General features: G+C 43.9%; 1 protein-coding gene across 2 annotated transcripts in view; it reads right to left on the bottom strand.

Moving 5' to 3' along the window:
• The window catches only part of LOC124552606, a 288,912-nt gene that overhangs the window by 250,959 nt on the left and 16,406 nt on the right, over positions 1 to 21,547 (bottom strand). For both annotated transcript variants that reach the window (XM_047126930.1, XM_047126931.1), the window contains exon 2: positions 21,203 to 21,234. In XM_047126930.1, the coding sequence (XP_046982886.1) occupies positions 21,203 to 21,234 (32 nt within the window). The remainder of the gene's footprint in view (positions 1 to 21,202; positions 21,235 to 21,547) is intronic.

Below are 21,547 nucleotides of genomic sequence, written 5' to 3'. Positions count from 1 at the left end.
GAGACAGTCATAATCTTTGGCTTACTTGTAACATTTTTGGCGCGAATGCGCACAAAGCAGTCTTTGTTTCACTTTGCAGAAGTTAAATTATTATTTCGCTTTGTAAAAGAACAGTCAAGTCTTGTGTTTGGTTAAAGTGGAAATTAAATATATGAAAATTGATACAAAACTGTTTTCTTGATGATGTGACAGTTAAGAAGAAGTATATGTGAATTTACAGGAAGTTTAATAAAAATGTGGATCGTGAACAAGTCAAAAATTATTTCTGCCATACCATTGTTCTGATCTGGGATTGTTTGATCATTAAAAACTTCCTGAAAAAAGCATTTGTTAGGTCTTCAAATATTGCTAAAATACAGATCTGGACCTTCTAGCAGTCAAAGTGGAATCACCCTAGAATCAACAAGATGATCCATAACAACTTCGACGAAATCTACGTGGGAATCCTTTCAAGACAAGTGCCAAAATTAATGACTCTTTTACAGTGACTTCATTATTTCCATTCTGACGATACCATCCACAGTCAATAGCTTTGTTGTTGCCCGATAAAGCGACATATGCTGCGTGAGCAACATTATCAATCCGATTTATAATCTACTTTGCAAGTGGTGGTATTGTTAGAACCGGCAACACTTTCACAATTATTGACGAGTGTAGAGGCAACATGGCTCAATATTGCCACTTACTGAGTTGCTGCACTGCGCTGGGCCACGGTATTCGGACGTGTCCCATGACTTTTAGCACCCCAGTGTAAGGTAATTATTATAGACATCACTGTAATGGGTAGGGGAGAAGGAAGTCTTTTAAGAAAGTATGAGCTTATATGCCGTTTGGTCGAGGACAGATGACCTAAGATGATGAAAAATGGAAATGAGCGTTTGCAGTCATTGGCCGGGAGGCCCATTACGGGGCAGGTCCGGCCGCAATGGTGGCAGGTCTTATTACATTCGATGGCATTGGGCGACTTGCGCACTCGATCGGGATGAAAATAATGATGAAGAGAAGACAACACCCGGTCCCTGAGCGGAGAAAATCCCCGACCCAGCCGGGAACCGAACCCGGGCCCGCAGGACGGCAATCCGTCACGCTGACCACTCAGCTATCGGGGCGGACGCCTAAGATGATGATGGAATGGTTTCCAGCTAATAGAACAAGAACAGGACGCCGATACGACATGGGAAGACTTTATTTTAAAACAAATGCTTTAGATTATTTTCAGGTGACGCTGGGAGCTGGTCTTATGCACAATGTTCATGCACTTTCTATTTTATTTTAAATGTTTGATTCTCGCGAACAGTGCACGTGCAATACTATTAATTACATCGCATCCCCTATGAGCGATATCACAAAGAATACACTTTTATGAGTTTTTGGTCTACGATCAAATTAATTTATTTTCCGACTCGGCCAAACCTTTGATTAGTTGTATGGTTAGAGTCGGCGGCAACCCTAATCTTCTCACTTAAATTTCGCAATCAATAAACATTTCCCTTTGTATCTGGTTCTTTTAAATATTCGGACACAGTTCCGAGCGCCACGTTCTGTTGACTCAAAGGCGCTTCATGTCACCTACACAGAACGCAACAAGTACACGGCTGTCTTACACGATTTATTCACAGGTGCCGCACAACCATTTGCCTATGATTTAGTTCAATAGAAAGAAGTAACCAAGTGAGTTACACGGAGTCGGTGCCGACCCAATACTAACGTAATAACCCGTAGCCGTAGAAAGAGGTTAGTTACAACCTCTTTCAAATCTAGTCAAGATTTTAGGGAATATTTTATGCAGGTTGGTTGGTTGTTTTTGGGGAAGGAAGCCAGACAGCGAGGTCGTCGGTCTCATCGGATTAGGGAAGGACGGGGAAGGAAGTCGGCCGTGCCCTTTGAAAGGAACCATCCCGGCATTTGCGTGGAGCGATTTAGGGAAATCACGGAAAACCTAAATCAGGATGGCCGGACGCGGGATTGAACCGTCGTCCTTCCGAATGCGAGTCCAGTGTCTAACCATTGCGCCACCTCGCTTGGTATATTTTATGCAGCTCTTCAGGCAGTACTTCATTATAAGTAACTGCAAAACCCGCAGGAGATCCGAGGTTAGTATTATCTCCCAGACCATTAATATACAACAGAACAGAAAAGATTGCATGACACGTTTTTTCAGACTCGTAAGAATAAATCCTGATTTCGTCTCCTATTATGAAGATGTATTAGGTGGACCTGAAAATACTTTTTTTACAACGCATTCAAATAGATGAACTGTTAACATATTTTTATTTTTAATACATGATATAATCACTCTTGCTATCAGCATTCTTTCACCAGCTAGTGCGCAAATGTTCAATGCCGGTTCGATAAAAATATCTGCAGATAGCATTTTGGACAGCATCCACATTTTCCAATTTTTTGCCACGTAGAAAATGTTGCAGCGACCGGAGCAAATAGAAGTCTGATGGCGTAATATCGAGTGCAATACCTCCCACCACAATTCATCAATTTTTTCCCACGGTCCATCTTCCGCAGTGCTGTCTTCGATTATGCTGTTGCAAAACGACCCCTTTTCTGTTGATAATCGCTGGGCGCTTTTCCATTAAGAACTAACTTACTCGATCGCTCCTAGGAAAGGTCTGCATTCACAGTTTGTCAACTTTCGGCGCTTCAAAATGAGCGACGCCGTCAACACCCCACCAAACACACAATAGCGGCTTTTTGAGGTGGTACCTGGGTGCGCTGTACCTCGTGGCGATGCTTTCGGAGGGAGCCACTGCCTTTTGGGTTCTGTATTATGGTACGAGACCCATTTTTCATCTTCAGTGATCAAGTGATCAAAAAACGCTTCTATAATGTGTTGCTGAAGAAGAAAGTTGAATGTGATGGATCGGTTAGCTTTGTTTGTCTTTAGCGATCTTCTTCCAATGTTCACGGATGGTGGACCGAAGTTCTAAAGAGCGTTCGACTGTTCCTCGACTGTCTGACAAGGATTTGCATCTGTTTCCGCCCTTACATTTCATTATCTGAAGTTATCGGTCTTCATGATCGATACGAGTTGGGAATAACGAACTCACCACCTTTGGCATTTACAAACGTGTCATGTACTTGGATCAACATCGCTAATGCTTTTGGAAGCAGTTGTTGCGCTAGTAAGTTCGCGAAACAAAGAGCATAAGCTACAGGATATGTACCTCTTCTGTTATCTAGCTAGCAATTTCACCGTAAATAGGAGAGATATTTATTTACGAATAAGCAAGTCGCACGTCTTTTGCACGACTCTGAATTTTACTACGAACCGATAATGACGAACAAATATCGACATACGCAGAAACGACATTTTAGTGTTCCCCTGATATACGGATTTGGCATTTCCTTAGTCGAATTTTTTGAGCATTTCCTTATACCAACTGACGCGACCAAAGATGTATACAATGTTTCACGTTAAGTACTGTGCTGACCATACGGCCGTATGTTGAGATATTATACCGTTTACGCCATCTAGACAATTCTGTATGATCTGTGATAAAGGAACAGTTGAGTTTTCGGAGAGTGGATAACACAATGTGATACAGTATTCTGGAGTCACCGCTCTTTTCATTAATCCGAGATCGACTATGAGCACGTGATCTAATCCAGTCGATTGCTTTAGATTAAAACCGTATTATGAACTGTTACCTAGTATCTAAGTAATAAACATTGTACCCGTGGTCTAGGGGTAGCCTCTTTGATTCATAATCAAAACGTCTTCGGTCCCGTGTTCGATCCCCGCCACTGCCTAAATTTTGATAATTAATCAGCATTGGCGGCCGAAGACTTCCGGCGTAAGAAGTCAGCCGCATTCTGCCAACGGCCTTGTCAAAGAGGGCGGAGGAGCGGATAGAGGTTCAGGGCACTCTCTTGTCCTATCGGTGGGAAATTGCCCCAAAAGGCGGAAGAATCAGCAATGATCAACGACATGAGGATGCAGAAGGCAATGGAAACCACTGCATTAAAGACACGTAACGTGTATCCACAGGACATGTGGCCTGTAATTGAAGAAGTGTCATGATGATCTCTCCATTGGCAAAAGATTCCGGAATAGTCCCCCATTCAGATCTCCGGGAGGGGACTGCCAAGGGGGAGGTTACCATGAGAAAAAAGATTGAATAATCAACGAAAGGATAGCGTTCTACGAGTCGGGACGTGGAATGTCAGAAACTTGAACGTGGTAGGGAAACTAGAAAATCTGAAAAGGGAAATGCAAAGGCTCAATCTAGATATAGCAGGGGTCAGTGAAGTGAAGTGGAAGGAAGACAAGGATTTCTGGTCAGATGAGTATCGGGTAATATCAACAGCAGCAGAAAATGGTATAACAAGTGTATGATTCGTTATGAATAGGAAGGTAGGGCAGAGGGTGTGTCACTGTGAACAGTTCAGTGACCGGGTTGTTCTAATCAGAATCGACAGCAGACCAACACCGACAACGATAGTTCAGGTATACATGACGACGTCGCAAGCTGAAGATGAACAGATAGAGAAAGTGTATGAGGATATTGAAAGGGTAATGCAGTATGTGAAGGGGGACGAAAATCTAATAGTCATGGGCGACTGGAATGCAGTTGTAGGGGAAGGAGTAGAAGAAAAGGTTACAGGAGAATATGGGCTTGGGACAAGGAATGAAATAGGAGAAAGGCTATTGAGTTCTGTAACAAGTTTCAGCTTATAATAGCGAATACCCTGTTCAAGAATCACAAGAGGAGGAGGTATACTTGGAAAAGGCCGGGAGATACGGGAAGATTTCAATTAGATTACATCATGGTCAGACAGAGATTCCGAAATCAGATACTGGATTGTAAGGCGTACCCAGGAGCAGATATAGACTCAGATCACAATATAGTAGTGATGAAGAGTAGGCTGAAGTTCAAAACATTAGTCAGGAAGAATCAATACGCAAAGAAGTGGGATACGGAAGTACTAAGAAATGACGAGATACGTTTGAAGTTCTCTAACGCTATAGATACAGCAATAAGGAATAGCGCAGTAGGCAGTACAGTTGAAGAGGAATGGACATCTCTAAAAAGGGCCATCACAGAAGTTGGGAAGGAAAACATAGGTACAAAGAAGGTAGCTGCGAAGAAACCATGGGTAACAGAAGAAATACTTCAGTTGATTGATGAACGGAGGAAGTACAAACATGTTCCGGAAAATCAGGAATACAGAAATACAAGTCGCTGAGGAATGAAATAAATAGGAAGTGCAGGGAAGCTAAGACGAAATGGCTGCAGGAAAAATGTGAAGAAATCGAAAAAGATATGATTGTCGGAAGGACAGACTCAGCATACAGGAAAGTCAAAACAACCTTTGGTGACATTAAAAGCAACGGTGGTAACATTAAGAGTGCAACGGGAATTCCACTGTTAAATGCAGAGGAGAGAGCAGATAGGTGGAAAGAATACATTGAAAGCCTCTATGAGGATGAAGATTTGTCTGATGTGATAGAAGAAGAAACAGGAGTCGACTTAGCAGAGATAGGGGATCCAGTATTAGAATCGGAATTTAAAAGAGCTTTGGAGGACTTATGGTCAAATAAGCAGAATGGATAGATAATATTCCATCAGAATTTCTAAAATCATTGGGGGAAGTGGCAACAAAACGACTATTCACGTTGGTGTGTAGAATATATGAGTCTGGCGACATACCATCTGACTTTCGGAAAAGCATCATCCACACAATTCCGAAGACGGCAAGAGCTGACAAGTGCGAGAATTATCGCACAATCAGCTTAACAGCTCATGCATCGACTGCTTACAAGAATAATATACAGAATAATGGAAAAGAAAATTGAGAATGCGCTAGGTGACGATCAGTTTGGCTTTAGGAAAGGTAAAGGGACGAGAGAGGCAATTACGACGTTATGGCTAATAATGGAACCAAGGCTAAAGAAAAATCAAGACACTTTCATAGGATTTGTCGACCAGGAAAAAGTGTTCGACAATATAAAATGGTGCAAGCTGTTCGAGATTCTGAAAAAAATAGGGGTAAGCTATAGGGAGAGACGGGTCATATACAATATGTACAACAACCAAGAGGGAATAATAAGAGTGGACGATCAAGAACGAAGTGCTCGTATTAAGAAGCGTGTAAGACAAGGCTGTAGCCTTTCGCCCCTACTCTTCAATCTGTACGTCGAGGAAGCAATGATGGAAATAAAAGAAAGGTTCAGGAGTGGAATTAAAATACAAGTTGAAAGGATATCAATGATACGATTCGCTGATGACATTGCTATCCTGAGTGAAAGTGAAGAAGAATTAAATGATCTGCTGAACGGAATGAACAGTCTAATGAGTACACAGTATGGTTGAGAGTAAATCGGAGAAAGACGAAGGTAATGAGAAGTAGTAGAAATGAGAACAGCGAGAAACTTAACATCAGGATTGATGGTCACGAAGTCCATGAAGTTAAGGAATTCTGCTACCAAGGCAGTAAAATAACCAATGACGGACGGAGCAAGGAGGACATCAAAAGCAGACTCGCTATGGCAAAAAAGGCATTTCTGGCCAAGAGAAGTCTACTAATATCAAATACCGGCCTTAATTTGAGGAAGAAATTTCTGAGGATGTACGTCTGGAGTACAGCATTGTATGGTAGTGAAAAATGGACTGTGGGAAAACCGGAACAGAAGAGAATCGAAGCATTTGAGATGTGGTGCTATAGACGAGTGTTGAAAATTAGGTGGACTGATAAGGTAAGGAATGAGGAGGTTCCACGCAGAATCGGAGAGGAAAGGAATATGTGGAAAACTCTGATAAGGAGAAGGGACAGTATGATAGGACATCTGCTAAGACATGAGGGAATGACTTCCATGGTACTAGAGGGAGCTGTAGAGGGCAAAAACTGTAGAGGAAGTCAGAGATTGGAATACGTCAAGCAAATAATTGAGGACGTAGGTTGCAAGTGCTACTCTGAGATGAAGAGGTTAGCACAGGAAAGGAATTCGTGGCGGGCCGCATCAAACCAGTCAGTAGACTGATGACAAAAAAAAAAAAAAAAACATTGGTTCTGACGTAACATAACATAAAAATAGCTTGAACTTATCTGTATCTATTCACATGGATCTTTCATTTTGTATATAATTTATTAGCTGTTTTCAGTGTTTAAAATTTACGTATTTGGTTTGCCTTCTAGAAATTGGCTCTGAGTATTATGGGACTTAACAGCTGAGGTCATCAGTCCTCTAGAACTTAGAACTACTTAAACCTAACTAACCTAAGGACATCATCACACACATCCATGCCCGAGACAGGATTCGAACCTGCGACCGTAGTGGTCGCGCGGTTCCAGGCTGAAGCGCCTAAAACCGCTCTGCCACACAGGCCGGCTTCTAGAAATTATCCCCCACATTATTAACCTATACTGTAAGTGAAACTCTAAAACTGACATTTTTGAAATAACATAGTCGGTCAGTTTCGAGCTGTGTCAATCCACAATAACCAAACTTTATAGATGACACAAAAAAATCTTGTTGTATCCAGTATAATTGGTGTTTCCAGAATGAGATTTTCAGTCTGCAGCGGAGTGTGCGCTGATATGAAACTTCCTGGCAGATTAAAACTGTGTGCCCGACCGAGACTCGTACTCAGGACCTTTGCCTTTCGCGGGCAAGTGCTCTACCAATTGAGCCACCGAAGTACGACTCACGCCCGCGAAAGGCAAAGGTCCTGAGTTCGAGTCTCGGTCGGGCACACAGTTTTAATCTGCCAGGAAGTTTCATAATTGGTGTTTGCGCTTCACCCACTTCTATCAGAGCATGACCATTTTGTGACGAATAAATAAACACCAGTTTCCAGTGAAGGAGGGGGAGGGGGGGGGGGAGAGGCAAGTACCTGCTCTTGTCCCCTCTGGTGCCATCCTCCCCCGCCACGCCGCTACTTTGAAGATACTCACGTCAACGGGACCTGTGAATACGAGATTCCACTTTTATTACTCGAGGCTCTTATTTATTTCAAATGAACTGTAAGTTGCTCTCGCCCTGTTGCATTTGGGTCTTGTCAAGTTTCGTCTTCGTCATGTGGTCTAAACCTAAGTTAGCATTTCCACCAATGTAGAAGACCGCCTACACACCCAGTTCTGTGGACAGCCACTCATAAACCAGTAGAAGTTTGGGTAATTTCTCCTGTCTTTCGCCCTGGACGTCTGGCAGCGATCACAACTTGATAGCCGACCACGTCAGGATAATCTCAAACATGTAATACGAGACTTTTCTGTGTTCTGTTTAATGAGAAAACACACAGACGGAGAGCATTTTTCTCTAATGAGTAATCGGAGCAGAGGAAAACGACGCGAAGCGGATGGCATTTTCCCGTTAATTAAATGAATTTCTGAACGGGGGAAAGTATCTCGCCATCAGATTAATGAATGTAATTTAATCCTAAGGCCAGAAGCCGGGAAACCAATCGCCGTTCGTTTGTAGAGTGGATTCTTTCCTTTACAAATAAATTAATTTGTTCTTCTTTGAGCTTTGGAATCGCTTCTCCCAACTTTGATAGTAAGTTTGCTCTTGGGCTAGAAAACACAATTTCGTCCAGCTTGTATGTAGAGTGGCACATTTAAATAAAAAAAAGGGAAAAAAACGGGCAGCAGATGTACAAGGTTTGCAGAAATATCATAACCAAGGTGTCCTGATGTTCTGTTCCCTACTAGAGAAAACATATGGGAGTGACCCGGTAACCAAGCAACAATCGAGACACTGGTTCATCGCCTCGAACTTAGCCCTTTCGCTGCTACAGACATTCTCCCTCCCTTCTGTGCTGAGGGCGGCTTTCGTTACGGCTGCACTGCCCGCCAAATGCTGGTCCCCCGTGCTGAGAAACGGCGCTCCGGCCGATATGAAAAATCTTTCATCCGATTTTTCGGATACTGTTTGGTGGAAAATATTTGATTTTTGCACACCTAACAATCTGACGCCTATAAAGAACTGAATTTCTTTTCGTTATCTGCCATACTTACTGCACTGCATCGAATTAAATGAAATATTGACGACATTTTAAAGGTTTTGCAGAGGTAAAAATGCGTTGTGTAAACTTTGCGTATGGCTGACTTTAGCTCTCACATTGCAATGAATGAAATGTAGATAATATATCGAAATTTTACTTCATATTTAGAGCAGAATGATATCTCACTTCGTACTGAAGTTACTGTGACTTATGGGGAGGTTTACTATCTTTTGGTTCAAAAAATCGATTTTTTAAAAATTGCATTTTTGGATCCATGAAAGTGTTTGGAATCTGCTACTGAAACGGTTTTTCCGAATACGGAACGGAAATTTTTTTTTCATCCGCTGTGGAATATGAAATGCACCTGCCTGAAATCGGCCTTTCTCACGCAGCAGTTTTTTTTCTTTCGGAGGACGAGTTATGGCACCTGTGCTTTGGAGGAAACACACGAAATTCAAATGAAAGTTTGAACGCGTGTGTTTGGAAGTTAGCCCCCAAGCATTTGCATTCTGGTGCGAAGACTGTGGAGATTGCGACTTTCCTGGCAGTGAGCAGCTTCAACGAAGGGTATTCATCAATTCTGAAGACCATGACAACGATGGAAGTCACTCTGGGACTATTCGACGCAGTTCGCCAAGCATTCGGACGACCACCGGATTCAAGCGGCCGAAAACCGCTTGTCACCGGCCGTACGGCTGTGGAGCAGCGCAGGATGGCCCTGATTGAGCAGAACACCATGAGGAAGAGGAAGGACTAGCTTTGGCCCGGAATAGCAGATTGAACGTAAGTTGCATAATATTGCATTTATGTATACTCAAACATTCAAACGCGTTTTTCTCGAAATAACGTTTTTTTTTATCGCGCGGTATGGTAACTTCAGATCTACTGAACCGATTGGTATGATTCTTTATTTCCGACGAAGCTAACTAAATTGCGTGGGAGTTGTACCACTTTTATTCCGATCCATCAACTGTAAATATTTTTATTCGGCCGATGAAGTCGAAAAACCGATGAAAAGACCCTATTTTTTTTTCAAATGTCCGCCATTTTGTTTCCTATGGCCCAAATAACTGAAGCGAGGTACAGCTCCTAAGGAATCTTATATACTTCGCTAACGTCAACTCAATTTTGATTTCAGACGAGCCGGCTGACCTGTGACATACCGCGCGTGAATACCTAGATCGAAATTTTTTTCCGTTCTGACGGCACTTCGCCTTTGTTCTTCGACATTTCCGGCCGAAAAAAATCCTGTTTGTAGAGGAAATATCGATAAACATGTTGACCAAATTTGACATTGATATCTACAACACATCCCGAGAAAAAAATTCTCAAAGAACATGCTTTTTTCGGGCCAAAGATAGTAAATTTCCCTTAAATCCGATGGACGGTCGCGAGCGACGCGTCCATTCAGCTCCTTACGCAACCTGACTCGTATGGTCATAACAGTTGTCGTATCTCATAACTGATTCAGGACATCGAAACAAAGTTTTTTTTTAATGATACCAACCAATTAGGCCTGATGATTATGATAAATGCTTGAAACTTTTTTATTCACCGGGAACACGTCCACAGCAATGAGAGGTCTGTGGCTCAGGATGGATTACGACGTCCATAGCACTGTAGGAATACCCTTGCGGCTCGCGTATACACATCCACTGCACGTGGAGAAACGATATAGCAGGACGTGTATACACAGCCACAGCAGTGAAAGGGTTAAACAGGTGAAAACTACGATGTAGTGGATGTTGTCGTTATTATTGTGGCTTTTGTTTTTGTTTTCGTCGTCGTCGTTCCTGCTACCGAATCACGTATTGTATAATACCCAAGATGGGTCTTGTCAACCAATGCCTTCTTTTAGTGAAGTTATGACATATAACTTTCTCCCGAACTCAATTCATTACCTCTTTATTTTCTATTCTACCTGCCCATCTAATCTACAGTACTGTTCCACCACATTTCTAAAGCTCCTGTGCTCTTCTTGTCTGAACTTTTTATCGTCAACGTGTCACAACAGACAAAAACTTAAAATGAGATCGAAATTTCTCGCGATGACGCGTTATATACAGTCTGCACTCTGCTAGAAAATAAAACTTGAAAATATTGGACACCGTCGCGACGCGCCATCGATTCTGTTCTCCCATTCCTGCAGTACTACCTATAGTAAAATAATCAGGTTGCGATGAATACGAGGAATAAAACCAATTTTCTGCTCCCTCTACGAGATAAAAGACGCTGCGCCCCGTTATAGACTGACTGGATCTCAGGCTCCCTGTAGTTTATAAGATTCCTCCTGAGCACGGAAGCAACTATTGAGTAAATGCGTAAGTTTGCAGCTTTTTTCCATAACTTTAATAAACAAAGCATATTTACATAACAGAGACTTTCGTTCACCAATAAGGGTTGGAACTTAAATAGTTGCAACTATTTACTCACTACCGATACAAAAGCGTTACATGTTTGCACTTGCTAGTGTCCTTCAAAGTAGTCACGAGCGTTGTGTAGAACCCGTTGCCAGCCATGTGGAAGGCGTAGCACACCGTTAGCAGGGCCTGTTGTGTTGATGGTGCGAATGGAGCGGTCTACTGCCTGTCGAATCTCTGGAACAGTTCTGATACGAATGCCACGAAGTGGTTCCTTCATCTTCGGAATCAAATCGGAGCCACAAGGACTTAAGTCCGGGGAGTATGGTGGATGGTACAGTAGTTCCCAGTCCCATCGACCGAACAGAGCAGCCACAGCCTGCTCTGTATGCGCCCGCGCATTATCGTGCAAAATGATGGGTGGATTGCGCAGAATGTGTCGCCGCTTCTTTCGCAAAGCTGGTCGCAAGTGATGCTCCAAAAACGAACAGTAATACTGTGCATTGACCTTCTGCCGTGGAGGAACGTAATGCGTTAGGATAACACCATCACAGTCCTACACGAGAATCACCGTAACTTTCACCTTACTGCGGCTCTGACGCACTTTCGACTTTCGCGGCGATCCATAATGACGCTATTCGTTGGATTGGCGTTTCAGTTTTGGCTCGTACGATGTGGACCGTGTCTCATCCAGTGTTACGATACGGCGTAAGAAAGCCTCTCCTTCGCGCTCATAGCGCTCCAAGTGCGTCTGAGCAGCGTCATAAACGCATCCATTTCTGCATTTCCGTCACGTCATGCGGAACCTATCGTGATGCAATTCTTCGCATGCCCAGACGTTCCTTCAGGATGTGAAGCACAGTGGTATGCGCTAATCCGGTTTCATGGGCGAGCTCACGAATCGTGTGGCGTCGATCACTGTCCACTAACGCGGAAACAGCATGCACTTCTTCAGAGACGCTAGGACGGCCTGCATGATACATGTCTGCCACAGTTTGCCGACCTTCGTTGAAGGGTTCTACCCAACGTGCCACTGTTCTGTACGGCAATGCAGATTCCCCGCACGCCTCTTGAAGACCTTGATGACACTGTCGTGCTGTACGACCTCTGGCATATTCAATCTTGATCCAACTCCGATGTTCCTGTTTCGAAGACGTAGTGACACCGCTACGTTAGACCGCTCGCTCACAAGTGACTGTGTTTCCCTCGATTGTGCAAACGCCGGTGACGTGGGACGAGCGAGTCCATATGCTCGGAGGTAAGGTAGGTATGTCAACAATGTCTGCTATTAGCAACAATAGTAGATTCCATTGCATAGTGTCTCCATAGCAGTGTTGCCACTATTTAACTTCCAACCTACGTACATTCTCCTTCACTATTTACAACAGTGTGCCGACGATAGGGTAACTTTCCGATTCCGCGACTGTAGAAATGACGTGTTTTTTTGAGGCTAAGAACCCGTCGAGCGGCGTTCTGAGCGTACTTTCATCCGGAAAGGAAATTCCTTGAAGATTATTCGTCAGAGAACGGGAAATCAGAGGGCGCAAGATCTGATAAATAAGGCGAGTTCCCAATCTAAATGCTAAAGTCCGTGCAAAGTCCGTGAGATGGCACCACCGGTGCGTATCGAGGTCGTATTTAGTCAGTATCATCTTTGGAAAGACCGAAAAATGGTTCAAATGGCTCTGAGCACTACAGGACTTAACATCTGAGGTCATCAGTCCCCTAGACTTAGAACTACTTAAACCTAACTAACCTAAGGACATCACACACATCCATGCCCGAAGCAGGATTCGAACCTGCGACCGTAGCAGCAGCGCGGTTCCGCATTGAAGCCCCTAGAACCGCTCGGCGACAGCGGCCGGCGGAAGGAACGCACACCGTTTCAGCATATTGTTCAAATGGCTCTGAGCACTATGGGACTCAACTGCTGAGGTCATTAGTCCCCTAGAACTTAGAAGTAGTTAAACCTAACTAACCTAAGGACATCACACACATTCATGCCCGAGGCAGGATTCGAACCTGCGACCGTAGCGGTCTCGCGGTTCCAGACTGCAGCGCCAGAACCGCGCGGCCACTTCGGCCGGCTTCAGCATATTGGTCTATTTCTTTGTGTTTGGCATTTGTGTGAATCAAGGAAGGCGAGTGATTGTCAAAAAATATTACTTTATCAAAGGTGATTAAACATTACTTTATCAAAGGCAAAACGCCTCTGGAGACTAAAGAGAATCTTGATAAACATTACAGCGTCTCTGCACCTTCGATTAGAACAGTTTATAAGTGGTATCAAATCTTTCGGAGTGGCCATGTGGGCCCAAGTGATGCTGAACGTTCTGGACGCCCTGTGGAGGTTACGACTCCAGAAATCATTGATAAGATCCATGATATGGTGACGGATGACAGAAGAGTTAAGGTGCGTGAGATTGCTAGTGCTGTGGGCATCTCGAATGAATGGGTACATTTGCATTAACATTTGGACATGAGAGAGGTATCCGCAAGCTGGGTTCCGCGATTGCTCAGGCCTGACCAAAAACGGAATTGTGTGAAGTGTTGCAAGGATGGTTTGCAGCCGTTCAGGAAGAATCAGCAGGACTTTATGCGTCGTTTCGTCACTGTAGATGAAACATGAATACATTACTATACTCCTGGGACCAAACAACAATCTAAACAATGGGTTACCAAGGGAGAATCTGTACCAAACAAGGCGAAGACCAGTCCTTCGACTGGAAAGGCTACGGCGACTGTCTTTTGGGATTCGCAAGGGATAATCCTCATCGACTATCTGGAAAAAGGTAAAACTATTACAGGTGTATATTATTCATCGTTATTGGACCGTTTGAAAACCGAGCTGCAAGAAAAAACGCCGGCGATTGGACCGAAGAAAAGTCGTTTTCTATCACGACAATGCACCAGCACCTCAACAGTTGTGGTCGCAAAATTAATGCAAATAGTATTCCAACTCATTTCACATACCCCTATTCTCCAGACTTGGCTCCCTCGGACTACTATTTGTCCCCGAATTTGAGCAAATGGCTGGCGGGACGAAGATTTTATTCAAACGAGGAAGTGATTGCAGCAACTAATAGCTATTTTGCAGGCTTGGACAATTCCTATTATTCGGAAGCGATCAACAAATTCGAAAAGCGTTGGACGAAGTGTGTAAGTCTAAAAAGAAACTATATCGGAAAATAAAGGTTTACCCCAAACACGTAAGTAGTTTTTATTTTTGTACGGACGTTTCAAACGCCCCTCGTATACACCGCTTTTTGTCATTCGACAGGAATGGGGGCGGGCACTATCGTGGAGTGGCATTACCTCACGCAGTCTTGCTGGTCGTTATTCTTTGACTGCGTCTGCAAGACTACTCAGTTGTTGACAATAAATGTCGGCAGTGATGGTTACATGTCGGCGAAGTAATTCTCTGTTCCAACAGATGCATAACATTATCTTCTGTTGATGCGCGCAGGTCTTTCTACAAGGAGCTGCTGCTTTCTTTGGGCATTCATTTGCTGACGAGCAAGCAGAGACGGTCGTATGGCCAGCCCCTAATTTTTGGGATTTTGGCTTAGAGTGTGCGGCACCCACACACCGGAATTTTGAACTTTCCCCAGTGTATGCAAATGTCGCACGACGGTGCAATGATCACAGTTCGTGACATTTGTCAATTCTCTAATACGCTGACATGGATCATTGTGAATTGATGCGTTTAAACGATCTTCATCAAGTCCCGAACGTCTTGCTGGATGTGTGGAGTCACTAATGTCAAAACGATCCTTCTTAATACGAGAAAACAATGTTCTCGCTATGCTCTGTTCAATGGTATTATCCCTATACACGCGCATATGTTTCTGTGGTGACCGCTGCTCCTATCACCCCTCTATTGAAATCAAACCCCAGAGTATGTCGGCAATGTTCCAATTTCTCCACTTGGCACCCTATTTTATAGCGTTCACACAGCTCCAGTCACTATCCCCAAATGACATTACGTAAACTCAAGTAGCAACAGTGAACTACAAATAAAAAATGACAACCGATAAATAAACCGATAGCAAACAGAATAACAACAACAAAAACAAAGACTCTACGAACTGATGCACCTACCTAATACATCAGAGCACGAACAGTTCTATTAAAAATCGTCAAGTAGGAAAATCGGCAGTTGCTGAGCATAGTATCACAAACGAACGCAAAATTCTTTTTCATGAAATAAACATTCTGTTCCACGCTTCTACATACCGGGAATCTGTTATTAAAGAGGCTGAACAAATTAGAAAGTGCTAGTGTAATTTCAACCGGGACAGCAGATATGTTACAGGTACGTGGAAGCGACGTGTTGACGTATAGAGAGAATACAGTGTGTTATAATTAAATTATCTCTGTTTGAGAGGGCCTGCATGAAAAACTAATAACCGTAGGGCAGTGGAACTTTGTGGACTCAATTTGTAGGGACACATGGAGGAGAAATAACGAATAAAAAGCATTGCAACCACTACAGCATGGAACAACACTACAGATACCATTTCACAACTGTCCGCAGCACTTTTTGAATGCTGGGCGAAGGAATATTCGGTTGGCCTGCACTGCTTGAAGATGGCACATTGTCATGACAACAGCAATGTCTTGAAAAACCAGTGCCGCAATTAACCTTTGGTGTCTCCCAGGAGAAATTTCCAAATCGCCAGTTAATTCGAACTTTGGAATCACGTTCTTCAATAAGGCTTGGAAGGAGGACCTCTCCGTATACCTTTAGTGCGCCAATACTTGCCAAGGGGAGCACTGTAGCTGTTCAAATAACTTACAGGAACGACCGACATCAGAAAACGACCGACGTCAGAAAACGACCGACGTCAGAAAACGACCGACGTCAGAAAACGACCGACGTCAGAAAACGACCGACGTCAGAAAACGACCGACGTCAGAAAACGACCGACGTCAGAAAACGACCGACGTCAGAAAACGACCGACGTCAGAAAACGACCGACGTCAGAAAACGACCGACGTCAGAAAACGACCGACGTCAGAAAACGACCGACGTCAGAAAACGACCGACATCAGAAGTTAGTGGTAGTGAAATTAATAATCAATGGATGAGGTAGCACAAACTCTGTCCCTCCGTTTTTGAACGAGGGGGAGAGTAGGATTCCATACAGAATTTAAAGAAAAAGCTCCAACTCTGTTTATAAGGTTACTTGCTAATTTAATTTCACAGCTTCCTCACCATCACAATAGCTAGAAGTTTCTGCCACAATCTCCGTGTCATTATATCCCATAGGATGACCGGTGCCAAGATAATGTTCTGCAGTGGCGGGTTTGCTCGGCTGTTGAAAGCGTGTGTGCCGCTTATGCTTAATACATCTGTCCTCCACAGTCCTGATAGTCTCACCAATACATGACATGCCAGAACTACAAGGAACACAGTAGACATACATTGAAGTCTTTCACGACCGGATGTTTCAGCTGTCCAGAATTCTTCCGGGTTGTACGGCCGTGGTCCGTGGAACTCTTCTATCCCTGACGTTTCGTCCAAAGCTACGTTGGGCATTTTCGGGGATGCTCCTGGTTGTGCCTACATACCGTGGAAAGTGGGCGTGGTCTGGATTTCACGTGATAGCAGAGATAAACCTTGTCAAGGATAAAATATAATTATCGATCATAGTACGTTAGAGATAAGGAAACATAACGTTCGACCGATTTTCGGACCAACTAAGAAAATAGGCTAACAACTTCGTTCCGTTAAGGATAAACATCCCCCTCTGTCTGCAAGTGGTCTATACAAGATTCCGTGTACATGTGGTAGGGTCTACATTGAATGGTTCAAATGGCTCTGAGCACTATGGGACTTAACATCTGAGGTCATCAGTCCCCTAGAACGTAGAACTACTTAAACCGAACTAACCTAAGGGCTTCACACACATCCATGCCCGAGGCAGGATTCGAACCTGCGACCGTAGCGGTCGTGCGGTTCCAGACTGAAGCGCCTAGAACCGCTCGGCCACACCGGCCGGCGTTCTACATTGAAACTACAAAGAGAATTGTGAATATATGGTTGAAGGAACATAAAAGTCTTTGCCGACTAGGGAAAACAGACAAGTCAGCCGCGGTGGAACACACTCTTCAGTCGGGTGCTCACGTGGTAAAACTTTCGGAAACTGAAGTTTTATGTACTATGACGAACTATTATCCACGGCTATATAGAGAAGCCATCGAAATATATAGACATGGGGATAATTTTAACAGAAAAGTAGAAGCTATGAAACTCACCGACGTTTGGACAGTGGCGCTACAGAATCGATGAGTAGTTTTTATCTTTGACGTACTACGATCGATAGTTATATTTTATTCTTGAGAAAGTTTATCTCTGCTATCACGTGAAATCCAGACCACGCCCACTTCCCACGGTATTTAGGCCCGAGCGCTTTTGCGTTTCCTTCCTCTGCCTTTCCCCATTCCCTCTCGCGTCTGCCATTCTCACCCTTTCTGAGTCCTCTCCCTTCGTCAGCTCCCCCCCCCCCCCCTCTTTCGTTTTCCTCTCCTGCCCCCTTTTTTTCCCTCATCTGTCCAGGTTCCTCCCTCATCTGCCCTTCCCTGTGGTGTGTCATCTTCTTGCCGACTTTTTAGTGCAGTATTTCATGTGAGTCTTAAGTGTTGTGCGTCTTTTCCTAAGTTTTGCGAAAGGACATCGTACTGTCGCTGGGTGTGATTTTTATATCTCTTGCGAACAGAAACCAGACTGTCGTCGTGTTTTTTTAATTGTCTGTCTATTATTTTCCCTCTCTGCTTTCTGTGTATTTTATTATCATCGCCCACCATTTCTTTTATATGTTAACCTTCCACAATTTTCCGCCGGCTTGGAATTTACGTCACCGTTTTATCGCCTGCTTTTATTGTTTGTTATCTTCTTATGTTTTAAAAGTTCTGTAGGCTGAAGAGTAGCTGCCCTTTGGGGGGAATCGAAATCCAATAAACGAAAAAAAAGTCCAACTCGTCAGTCGGCAAGACTCAGCACAACCAGGATGGCCTCCGCATTTAGCATTTGAGAAATCTTTCACGCAGGAGGATCGTACAAACATACCACCGTTTGAGTCTCGTACAGATTCCCGTATGGAGGACATAGTGATAGACGTCCCTGGGGTTGTGAAGCAGCTGAATGGGTTAAAAAAAATAAATCGCCATGTGCTGATGGGATTCCAATTCGGTTTTACAGAGAGTACTCTACTGCATTGGCTCCTTACTTAGCTTGCATTTATCGCCAATCTCTTGCACGACGTAAAGTCCCGAGCGACTGGAAAGAAGCGCAGGTGACGCCTGTATATAAGAAGGGTAGACGGACGGATCCTCAGAATTACAGACCAATATCCTTAACATCGGTTTGTTGCAGGATTCTCGAACATATTCTCAGTTCGAATATAATGAATTTCCTTGAGACAGAGAAGTTGCTGTCCATGCATCAGCACGGCTTTAGAAAGCATCGCTCCTGCGAAACGCAACTCGCCCTTTTTTCACATGATATCTTGCGAACCATGGATGAAGGGTATCAGACGGATGCTATATTCCTTGACTTCCGGAAAGCGTTTGACTCGGTGCCCCACTGCAGACTCCTAACTAAGGTACGAGCATATGGGATTGGTTCCCAAGTATGTGAGTGACTAGAAGACTTCTTAAGTAAAAGAACCGAGTACGTTTTCCTCGTTGGTGAGTGTTCATCGGAGGTGAGGGTATCATCTGGAGAACCCCAGCGAAGTGTGGTAGGTCCGGTGTTGTTTTCTATCTACATAAATGATCTTTTGGATAGGGTGGATAGCAATGTGCTGCTGTTTGCTGATGATGCTGTGGTGTACGGGAAGGTGTCCTCGTTGAGTGACTGTAGGAGGATGCAAGATGACTTGGACAGGATTTGTGACTGGTGTAACGAATGGCAGCAAACTCTAAATACAGATAAATGTAAATTAATACAGATGAATGGGAAAAAGAATCCCGTAATGTTTGAATACTCCATTAGTAATTTAGCGCTTGACACAGTCACGTCGATTAAATATTTGGGCGTAACATTGAAGAGCGATATGAAGTGGGACAAGCATGTAATGGCAGTTGTGGGGAAGGCGGATAGTCGTCTTCGGTTCATTGGTTGAATATTGGGGAAGATGTGGTTCATCTGTAAAGGAGACCGCTTATAAAACACTAATACGACCTATTCCTGAGTATTGCTCGAGCGTTTGGGACCCCTATCAGGTCGGATTGAGGGAGGACATAGAAGCAATTCAGAGGCGGGCTGCTAGATTTGTTACTGGTAGGTTTGATCATCACGCGAGTGTTACGGAAATGCTTCAGGAACTCAGGTGGGAGTCTCTAGAGGAAAGGAGGCGTTCTTTTCATGAATCGCTACTGAGGAAATTTAGAGAACCAGTATTTGAGGCTGACTGCAGTACAATTTTACTGCCGCCAACTTACATTTCGCTGAAAGACCACAAAGATAAGAGAGATTAGGGCTCGTACAGACGCATATAGGCAGTCATTTTTCCCTCGTTCTGTTTGGGAGTGGAACAGGGAGAGAAGATGCTAGTTGTGGTACGAGGTGCCCTCCGCCACGCACCGTATGGTGGATTGCGGAGTATGTATGTAGATGTAGATGCCCACCGTTTCTTTGGACGAAATGTCAGGGACGGAAGAGTTCCATGGACCACGGCCATACATCCCGGAAGAATTCTCGGCAGCTGAGTACAGTAGACATCCGCCTTCCTCAGACCGAGATCATGATATACGGAATGTAAAAGGGCCCTGGATCTTAGATGGTGATCGGAACACACACTTCACGTCATATTTCCACAAAATACAACCAGCCCTGTTCGTAATGCTCTCTGGGTAAGGAAAAAAACACACAAGACTTTTATGCCACCTCGGTTTTATCATCACGTTTGATCTGTGTTTCACTACAAACATTCTGAAGAAATTTGACTTCGAGATCGGCTCAATTGGCTGACGAACTCTCAGAGTCCGAGATGACAGATACTCTTACGTTGAGCTGGATTGTGACGACAGGCAGCCTGCAAATACAAGTCAGTGTGAGTAGGATTCCTATAAACGCAAGGTCCCAAAAAATTTCAGCTTTTTCTTGGAGCTGCCTGTACGGTGCTTCGTGGTCGCAGTCTGACTGGGAACTTCATTCTGTGAGTGCCCAGCACTTGTCGGAGATTATACGCTTCCGTGGCTCGGAATCTGACACTGGATTTTATGTGTTAAATCTCACGAAGAAGGCTTTTAACGAAGCAGCACGCCATACGTCGCGTCCGCCGTGGTTTCTGAAATTTCTGAAACGACCTGCCAGCATCTCACGCTACGTAACGTGTCTCCTCATAGTGTTTGGCAAACACTCTAACGCCTGATGGCTCCCCACCCGATACACGAATCAACTTCTATACTGCCCGCCCGGTTAGCCGTTCGGTCTAACGCACGGCTTTCCGGAGCGGGAAGGAGCGCCTGGTGCCCGGCACGAATCCGCCCGGCGGACTTGTGTCGAGGAAAAACGCTCCACGTGGTGCAACACTTGAAGTTAAACGCCTTCAGAAATACGTCTAACTTTGAGACAAATGCAACACATCGGCTTGAAACTATTCTGAAGATGATCTTATTTTATGTTACATTAAATACAAAATGCGTTATCCAGTAATATCTTATTATTTTTGCTCCCACACTCGCTAGTCTATAGCAAAACAAAATCGTCCTGTTCCATGTACACAGGCCTCAGCAGTGTTGACAACATTTGTCAGCACACGTCCACCCCAGACAGTCCACTGCAATGAAGCAAACTCTGTTGAACAGAATCGTATTACCGTCTACAAGTTTTCTCTCGAAATCTGAGTCTGAAATCCAAGTGGCTGTACTTACCGCTTGCGGTTGATCTTCGGCTGTTTCTGCACCTGAAACAGAAATAATTGGTTTTAGAAAACTGTTGTATTTTTGTGTACTTATTTATTTATTTATTTGTTAATCTTGAGAAGGACAGCGCCGTCAAGCTCTCTCTGAAGTGTTACAAGTCATTACGCCATTCTCGACATATACGTTCTCAGAAAACATACAGGGTGTTACAAAAAGGTACGGCCAAACTTTCTGGAAACATTCCTCACACACAAAGAAAGAAAATATCTTATGTAGACATGTGTCCCGAAACGCTTACTTTCCATGTTAGAGCTCATTTTATTACTTCTCTTCCAATCACATTAATCATGGAAT

The sequence above is a fragment of the Schistocerca americana genome, chromosome 10 (genome assembly GCF_021461395.2).
Source record: "Schistocerca americana isolate TAMUIC-IGC-003095 chromosome 10, iqSchAmer2.1, whole genome shotgun sequence".
Lineage (NCBI taxonomy): Eukaryota > Metazoa > Arthropoda > Insecta > Orthoptera > Acrididae > Schistocerca > Schistocerca americana.
The sequence above is the reverse complement of the archived record's forward strand: the minus strand, read 5'-3'. Positions and strand labels throughout refer to the sequence as shown.